At 50.2% G+C, this 9,845-nt stretch overlaps 1 protein-coding gene across 1 annotated transcript in view; it reads left to right on the forward strand.

Annotated features, from left to right (window-relative positions):
• The window catches only part of KCNG1 (potassium voltage-gated channel modifier subfamily G member 1), a gene marked incomplete at both ends in the record, with an annotated part of 1,934 nt that extends 682 nt beyond the window's left edge, over positions 1-1,252 (forward strand). The window contains one exon of the mRNA XM_084271509.1: positions 482-1,252. Coding sequence (XP_084127635.1) covers positions 482-1,252 — 771 coding nt within the window. The remainder of the gene's footprint in view (positions 1-481) is intronic.
• Between the last annotated feature and the right edge of the window lie 8,593 nt (positions 1,253-9,845).

A 9,845-nucleotide genomic window follows, 5' to 3' on the forward strand; every position in this document is an offset into this window, starting at 1 on the left:
GGTGGAAGGTATGTGCAGGGAGGAGCTGAGCCGGGGACAAGGCCTGAGGGTGTTGGTTTCAGTGGGGGGTTCACAGCTGTCCTTGGTCCAGGGGGCTGGAATAACAGAGAATTTGAAATCTTGCATGCCTGTGTTCAGTTACTGGTAGGAGAATTAATCGCAACAAGTTTTATGGTCGAAGAAAATGTTGTTAGTGCAGACCCTTCCGTGCAACCATGTGTTGCCCTGTTACACGCTGCCTTTACTGCCTAGAAAGCCCGAAATTCCTGAGCAGTATCTCCCGTGGAATAAATAATTCCTTTCTGAGTTTTGCATTTAACTTGTTCCAATTAGTCAAGTGTGTTTCCCCATAGCAACAGCTTCAGCTCCTATAATACTCCAGGTATAAAACCACCCAACACAGAACCTCTCTCCCCATCACCGTACCAACCGAACCAGTCATTACGCCAGTGCCAGTGACAAACCCCTCTCTTCCCTGCAGGGTGAGTGCTCCCAGATGTGCTACAACATCTTCATCGTGGAGTCTGTCTGCGTGGCATGGTTTTCCCTTGAGTTCCTGCTGAGGTTCATCCAGGCAAAGAGCAAGTTTGCGTTCCTGCGGAGGCCCTTAACCCTGATAGACATAATAGCCATCCTGCCGTACTACATCACGCTGCTGGTGGACACCACTTCGGTGGGCTATAAAAAGCCCAGCTCTGGGAGCATCTACCTGGACAAAGTGGGTCTGGTCCTCCGTATTCTCCGTGCCTTGAGGATTCTCTACGTCATGCGGCTGGCCAGGCACTCCCTGGGGCTGCAGACGCTGGGGCTGACCGCCCGCAGGTGCACCCGCGAGTTCGGCCTCCTGCTGCTCTTCCTCTGCGTGGCCATCGCACTGTTCGCGCCGCTCCTGTACGTCATCGAGAACGAGATGGCGGACTCGCAGGAGTTCACCAGTATCCCCGCGTGCTACTGGTGGGCTGTCATCACCATGACCACGGTAGGCTACGGGGATATGGTCCCCAGGAGCATTCCTGGCCAAGTGGTGGCACTGAGCAGCATCCTGAGCGGCATCCTCCTCATGGCATTTCCGGTCACCTCCATTTTCCACACCTTTTCGCGCTCCTACATTGAGCTGAAGCAAGAACAGGAAAGAATAATGTACAGGAGAGCACAGTTCTTGCTGAAAACCAAGGCTCAGCTAAGCGAGGCCTCACAGGGCAGTGATGTTTTATTCCCCACTCTCTCTTCTGAGACCAGGGACAATGAGTGAAATTGAAGTCACCGTTCCTCCTGATGTCAAGTGATGTTTTGTTCTATCAGATTCCACCTTTCAGTTTGCTTCGGAAGCGTTTTGCAAAGATAACCCCCACATTACAATGGAGAGAAGGAGCTATTAACTGGGAACTAATGTGGTTTAAGAAGCCTGTTATTATGCTCTTTCTCCCCCCACATCCTCCCCAGTGTAATGCAGAGGACAGAGCTTTTACTGAGATCCTGCAGTGGGATTTGAGGAATTAGAACTCCTCTGACAAAAAGCCCCTGAACAACATATAATTATGTACTTGACAGGCTGTTTTGCCATTTGTAATACACATTTTTCCAACCGAATCGCAATGTATATAATCATTAAACAGGCTGCCATGTTTCTTGTTCTTCTTGTATATAAACGAGGTAAATGCAACACAATTAATGGCTCGATTCTCTCCCAGTAAAATGCCTTAGAGCCTAATGGAAGTAACCACAGATGTTTGTCCCGTTGTGCTCCTTGAAAACCATTAAGTCCTGTCATTCCCAGCAGCATCCCCAGTTCTTTGTAAGTCAGCCTTGGACACACCAGAGATGAAGCATGGTTCTTTGTACCGTGGCCCTGCTAATGATGCCCGTGCTCGTAGCTCGTAGCATGCCACGGGCCTCGCAGTGTTGGTCACATGGCACAGAGTACGCCAGTCCCAGGAACAAGCTCTGGGGCTCGTAGCTTTAGTGTTGTTACTGAGAGGTGACTCGCTGCAGATCAGATGCGGTGTGATGCCAGTCGCTCCCTGCCATCTGTTCCCAGGTCTTTGCTTTCCCTCGGCGCTGGAGCAGAACCGCGAGGTGCCTGTTTCCAGGGGACACCCAACCATCACTTGGCAAACCGAGGCTGCAGCTCCCCGCTCGCATTCAGCGCTTGGTTCTTTAGAAGGAGCAGAAAATACTTGGCCGTGGGAAGCTGCCAGTGGTGGAAAAGAGAAAATATCACTTGAGTCACAGGGCGGGGGGTGGGGGTACCGGCTGCTTTCAGCTTCGCTGTCCTCAGTCGTGAGGGACCTTGGGCATAATTAACTGTACCTTTCCCATCATCGCAGGGCTCGTAGCAATGGAGGGGAATTGGGTATGAAAAAGCGATTACAGTCCCAAAACAGACCTGTGTTTTCTTCACCCACATCTTTGTCTTGGCTGCCCAACTGCCGTAGGAGCGCATGGGGCAATGAGACACCGGGGCCTGGCACATGCTCTGCAGGGGTCAGTGACAGACCACCCGTGTGTGGTAGAGGGAAGGAGTCCAACAGCTCGGGGGAAAAAGGCCAGAGCTTCGAAAAAAGAGTTGAATCCGCTTGTTTGGTATCACATGTGCTCTGAGGGAAAGAAAAGCTCCTCACCTTTTCCCTGCCCCTTTTCTGGGAAGTTCCAGACTGACAGGCAGGACGTGGGGGATTGATGTGTTCCTGTCACACCCACCAGTGCTCCCTTTCCTCAGGTCCGCAAACACTGCTGCCCATTGGCCTTTCAGGAGTGGGGCACGAGAAATGCCGGGCTGGTTTGGGGCTGTTTTAGCTGAGGCCAAGGACACCAAGGTCATGCCCAAAAGGCAGAACTAGTTCCTCAGCCCACACTGATCAGCTGAGCCTGCGTTGCTCTGGTTGTCTTTCCAGATGTTGTTAGAATACAGTTGGAGGGTGTAATGATGTGCTAAATGGTGATTCCGAGACTCTGGAAGATGTACTTTGTGGGTAACGAGGGCCCTCGTGTTCCTCATCCTGTTGTGGGTAAACACCTATGGAGCACTGCAGGGCGCTGACAGGCCCAGCTCCCACTCTTGGCAATCGGTTACATGCCAGAGCGACAGATATAACCAGCTTCTCACTCTTGTTCTTCAGCTTTAATTGGAGTTGGACAAAAAACAGGAACATCGTGACAAAAAAGGGACACGTTTTCCATGCAGAATCCTCTTCATTTGTAAAGTGTTGGATCATCCGTGGCATCGGCTTCAACGGGAGCACCATCATCCCTCTACCTTTGTGTCAGCAGTCATTATAAAAAGAACTGGCAATTAGATTAGTCCTGTGAGCAACAGTTGCTTACCTCAGAACGTGTTTGACAGGCTGAGCCATAAATAAGCAGCTGTAAGTGAATAGAAGGAGAGATGAAGACTCACCAAATAAAGCCTGAGCTCATTTCCATGTTACACTAGCTAACGAATGCTGGAAGTCCATCCATTTTCTCAGTGACTTTACATTAAGTCAATGCCCGTGTATTTCATGTATCTCTTATTTTTTATCCCTAAACTGCAGCTTGATTCTGAAGTCCTTGTCCAGAAAAAAGCTAAAAATAAACAAAAATGCCCCTGGAATTGGGTGCTGGTTGAGCCAACCCATGAAAGCACCGGGCCTGCCCCAAGCTTTGCCCATGCCCCAAGCACACCGTCCATCCAGGATGAACCCCGATGTAATTTGTGTGGTTTGGTACTTGGCAACATGGTCCTTGTGATGTTTTACTGGGAACCAGTGTAACATCCTTGCTTATGTTTTCCCAGAGGTAATATGTACTGTAGTCCTTATGCTAAATAAATCCAGTTATACGTCTTAACAGCACAACATAAGTATAAAACCCACATGCTGTGCTCCAGCTTTTACTGTGAAGGCTGAAGGTTGAAGATGATTATACCTCTTTACAGTATATTATCTGAATTTTTAGTCAAATTCATGAAAATTATGATTGATTCAGAAGCTGACTGTCACCAGTGACACCGCTGACAGCTACCAAGCCAGCTCTCACTCCTTTCCACATTTTAACAGCATGTGCAGTCAACAAGACAGCTCCAATAAAAACACTCTGTGCTTTGATGAAGTCAGGAGGATCGTTGGAATCGCACTGGCGAGGAGTGGTGCATGTCTCCAACAGACACAGGCTTGCATTGCTATTTATACTATCCTCTGTATACTGCAGTATGATGTACAGTATGAACTCTGACAGCAGTAGCTGTATTAATTTTGATTAATAAAGTGCTAGGCTCTCCTTTCACTTTCATGTGCTTCTTATGGTGCAGAGGGTCGGTCACGCGTGCTCTAGGCGTGCTGGAGAGCCTGGGCTCAGTGCGAGAGGCGAGCAGCAGCTGGGGCAGAGTCCGGGCATCACTAGCAGAGCCACGCTGGCTGTGGCACAAAGCACCGACTGGGAAATGAGATCAGCTCAGCACTGGAAGATCTGGGTGCCGATCCAGCAGCTTGCACAGGGAAACCTCCTTCTTGTGTGCTGCCCCAAGAGTCCCAGTCCCAGTTAAGGGAGACACGGCTGAAGTACTTGAACCACTTACACACAGAATCTGACACATGCAGAGAAGAACAGGAGGAATCCGTGGAGACTGAGAAAGAGAAATCCCCGAGGAACCCAGAATTCCCAGGTAAGACAGTATATTAAATAACCTTTCCCTCCTCCAACACAGTAACAAAAGCAGCAAAAAACACTTGGTGAGTGTAATGCTGACAAAGACAGAGCCCTGGGGCTTCTCCATCTGCACCAAAGGACACGGTTTGTGAGGCGACGGAATGATTTGTACCACACTAACACCTTCCATGGGGCAAAGTCTCAGGGAATACCTGGGACTTGTCTCCACTTCTGCCTTTAGTTTTCCACTGTGATTCAGTCTCCAGCCTTCCACAGTCAGAGGTTTTGGCAGTGTCACTGAGCAGTCAGTATCTGCAGCCGTGTCAAATGAAACAGTAAATCATGCAGAACTGAATCACAGGGTTACACATCACCAGGCACGTGCCTGGGAAGGAGAGCCAGCATGCTCAGTGCACTCCTGACTCGTGTGGGCAGAGACCAGCAGGGCCTTCAGGCTGATGGAAACGCAAAGATCTTCACTGCAGACGGTTCCCATCCCTTCTGCTGTCGCTCTCCTCAGAAACTAAACCCAAAGCTTCATGAGAATTTCTGTGAATCCGTCCCTTCCTCTCTGACAGCATTAGGCTTAGATCCAAACCTGGTACTCACTGAGTCAACTCAGCTCTGCGCCCATGCTGTCTGCCAGCCTTAGAGCTGGAGTCCCTTGGTTGGTGGCCATCAGTCACTGTGTAGAATCAGATGCCACAAATAAAGGTAAATTCCTACTCCACAAACGAGGCCAAGGCAAATTCTGCCGGTGCTGCCAAGCTCAGAGCGTGCACAGTTCACCCTGCTGACTGTTAACAAACCTCAGCCCTTCTCCCTTTTTGCTCATCATTTTCCTTTGCCATTTCCCAGCATCGCTCTGAACCACTCCCTGGAATCGCTCAGAGCTTACAGGTACTGATATCCCTGCCAAGGGCCCGGTGCAGAAACTACTGACCCTGATGCCAGGGGATGCTCAGCCCCGCCCCACGGGGCTTTCTCTTCTTTTTGCCTGCAGGAACTGAGCCAGAAGCAAACATCACTTGAACAGAAATAAAGTTCTGCCATAAGGGGAAACACAGCAGGCCAATTAGTGTAATTACAGCATATTTGCTGCACTTTATAAATGTTAATTCATTATCACTGAAGCCCCTGTGACATGACTTGAACCGCCTCGTGCAACACTGAGGTCGCTGGGGCACCCAAACACACCTAATGCTGCCCAGCTGAGGTGTCAGCTCTGCTGTTACCGGGTGCCTTTGTAAGGACAGCAGCTCTGTAGCTGCACTTAACGACGCTCCTAAGGTTTTCCCTATGTTCATCATGGGCCCACAGAAATGGGGCTGTACTGCAGAGCAGGTCCCCTGCTCAGGTGACTGGCTGGAATGCGAGCACCTCCCAGTCATCACCTGGAGGTGGGGATTGCTAAAACACCAGCATCATCTCCTCCCCAGAGCAGGTAGCTTGTTATACAGCTCTCGGTCAAGCAAGTCAAAGGGTCAGCGGGTACAATAATGATGTTTCTCTTCCTGTTGAAGGGATTAAGCGGTGCCTGCCACAGGCACTCCCAAGAACCTAGTGTAAGTTCAATTAATTCAGTTAATTATGTACAGAAATGAAGTTTTAACACAGAATTGCTGAGAAATTGAATTGATGCTGCTGAGTTTCATCAGTGACGCACCTCACAGCACAAAGAAGTTGCGTGATATCACCCATAACTTTTATAGAGGAGGGTGTCCCCGGGCCAACCACGGAGACAACTCAGCTCCACTCCTAGATCGAAGCACACTGTGGGCACTCAGAGAAATACTATCCTCAGGCAAATCAGACCCAACACTGTGGATCTGCAGGCCTCTGATTTTGGAGAGGGTGTTTTTGGGGTCATCCTAAGGCAGGAAAGCTGAGATGGTAAAGCATCATGCAGCACAGGAAGAGCATGAAAGGGGAAAGCAGAGAGCACAAATTCAACATAGGCATCCAGGGTGAGAACAAATATGATTTGCTGGCAACAGGGAAGAAGCATCAGTAACACTAGCACGAGGAAAGGCTGGCATCCTCGTGCCACCACAGGGGATTTGATAAGCAATAAAAATGTATTAATTTCACCCATTTCTCCTGGTAGGACTCATGCAAACCTGCACGTGCATTTTCCCCATTCCTTGCTCTCCCACTGACAGCAGAACTCTGGCCTACAGCCCAATTACCTCAGGCACTTGCCCAAGACCATGATGCACGTTTAAACTTCTGCAAACTACTGCTACCAGAGCCGAAGGGAAAGGTTTCCCTGTAAATCAGACCACAGTGTTATTTGCTGTCTTTTAATCCGACTGTTTCTCATGATGAAGGTTCCAGTACTCACAGTGCACAGCCAGCTGTGGAGTTCATCGATTCTGCTGGACGAGTCACCGAGGAAGCTGAAATCCCAACCTGTGTGTCCCTGTCTGGGTAAAATAAGAGGTTTCATCGGTGCGAGTGGAGCACACGCCCGATTCAAGGATCTCACATTGCCATCTACGGGCTGATGCCGGCAGTTCTGAGCCACAGCTCCCTGTCTGTCAGTGTCAGTTCGCCTCCAGAAGCCTGCACAAAACGTTTGAGAAATTGCTTTTCCCATATAGAGGTGAATACTCAACCGCTCCCGATCTCAGGCTCTGCATACGTGGCTTTGCACTTCCCAGAGCAAATGTGAGACCTGCAACAGAACCGGCATGAAGACATCACCACACAGCTGGTGTGCAGCACAAGCCGACACTACACAAGCACTAACGAGCAGTACTTAGGCAGCATTTATTTGGCTGGAATACTGGGGACAGTTTTCAAAAGGCTCGTGCAACTTGTCTGACTCAGCCCAGGAGCTTCAGGATCCCATGGGGGAAACAAACACCTCAGCTGCTTTGACAAGAGCAGCCTGTTGAGTAACCAGCTCTGATTTCATTCCTAACAGAAACCCTAAGATCTGCTTCAAAGAAAACAAACCAACCAAGCCCAAAACCCTTCCTTTGGCTGTATCCATGCAATAGCTCAGTGCCCATGGAGTTCAGACGTGCCCATCCCAAACCTCTCATTCCCACCCCACCAGCACTCGTGCTTATGTGGGACCAGGGAACCTGCTTGGGCTTCTGGTATGACAGCCCTGCTGAGTCATGTGGAGAGCTGGCAGAAAGGCAGCAGGACCCGGCAGGCACAGCTCCACTAATTACATTTTAATAAACAGAGGCACCCGTGGGTGCTTTAGTGAGCTCCAGCCACCGTTACACCAGGTACCTCCCACCACTGCTGCAATACCACTGAAACAGAGCAGTGGCCCAAGGAGATACCTGACATGACAACATCCACATCCTGGAAACTGTCTCTGTGCATTTACCTGGCGCTGACAGTTCTGTCCCAGAGCACCCGGAACGCGCCCGTGCTCTGGGTGTGCACACACATACGTGTGCATACAAGCTGATGTATAGGAGCCAATGGACATTTGGAAACAGCCTTTCCTTGCAAGCAGAGATCTGGTCTCCTGGCAACTGTGCCAACACCTCCTGAACAAAAACACCTCGTTATGGGAGAAGGGCCTCGTGCTGAGGAGAAGCCTTGGGAACATCCGGCTGCATTTCTCATTGCTTCCCATGGGCAGAGGCCATATCCCACTGCCTGGCCCAAGTCACACAGACTTCAGGTCTTTGAGCTGTTCCAGAACAACGTGCTTCTGGAATTCCTTCCTCAGGATCTGTCACTAGAGAAAGATTTAAACACAACACCCCCCCCCCCCCCCCCCAGAGACTGGGGAAAACTTGCCCAGTACAGCCAACACTTGGCAGAAACACTAGGTTTCTTCTCAGTCTTCTGCTTTTTTTCAGGCAATCCTTACCCTTTTGGACAGCTCCAAGTTATGTGAGGAGAAAGCTGTGAACTCTTTATGCCTCCTTCCTAACCATGGGCTCTCATCATGTGTTGCCTCCTTTCCTGGGCAGCATTTACTCGCCCCACAGGCTCTGAAGCTGCAGTTGAGGTGAGCAGTGGAGCCAGTGTATCTAACTAACGGTAAGAGAAACCACAAAGGTTGATACCGCAAACCTGTGTGTGTGTGCCTTCCTGTGGTTTGCATTAGTGTTTGCTAACTCTGCTCCAAATTTTGCTACCCTGACACAAGTTAATATTTTACACTTCTGGTCTTAATGCAGGAGGAGAAGCATGGCCACATCACGCCCACCAGACACTCAGAGGACTGGAATGACAGTTACTGCTGCTGTGGACTGCCCTTTTCTTCCTCTCCCTGCTGCTCTCCTTAATGATGGAACTGCTGTTTTCGGAAGCACTCTGTTACCCCTGACCAAAGCCCAGCAATCAAAGCAGCACCCTCTGTGCTCCCTGTACCACGGCAGCACGGCTGGGCTCCACCTTCCTCACCCAACATGGGCCCAAGCTGGGAAGTAACCGGCTCAGTGGCTGCAGCCCTTGATCCTTCCTCCCCATGGGAAGGGGCTCTGTGAGGAAGGAACTCACCTCAGCACAAGAATAGATGATCTTGCCCTTAACATCTGCTTCACAGCACCAGCCACACTTCCCCTCACATAACCATTACTGAACCTGAGCCACCCCGACCAACCTGCTGGGGCAGGCAGGGCTTCTGGGCACTGGGGCTGGAGGGCTTCCCACCACCACCGCAGCTGGGAGCGCACAGCTGCCCCTTGCTCCCAGCCACAGAAATGGATCCTCGTTTCTGCTGCCTGTAGAACAGGGAACATTAAGTGTATCCATCGAGAAACCTCTCGCAAACAGGCAGAGAATTTTCACAGCACAAACAGTAACAAAGCAAACACACTATCTGCTAAAACACAGGCTGTTTGCAGGCCTCAGCCATAGGATCCGTGTGACTGGTCACTCCTGTCCTTCACCAGATCTCAGCAAACCACAAGCAAACTGCAAACTGGGCCAGTAATCCAGAGCCCTTTCAGCAGCAGTGCAAAGGAACCGTCCACCACCGTATCTTTACAAGCACATCTCAGCTCTTGCTAAGGTGGAATTGCATCTCAGTCTCGAGATGGGTTTGGTTTATTAACTTGCAGTGCCACCTAGCAAACGGCCTCAACATTTGTCTCCTGACATGGCTTCACACAGGACGGCTTTGAGCTGTACTAGTCTAACCCAGACAGACCCAGCCTTGCAGTGTTTCAAGCAGTTTTGCTTACAAAGTGGGTAACAGTGAAGACGCTCACATAGCTCAAAGTCTGGTACAGGAACTT

This window comes from Gallinula chloropus (genome assembly GCF_964237585.1).
Source record: "Gallinula chloropus genome assembly, chromosome: 16".
Lineage (NCBI taxonomy): Eukaryota > Metazoa > Chordata > Aves > Gruiformes > Rallidae > Gallinula > Gallinula chloropus.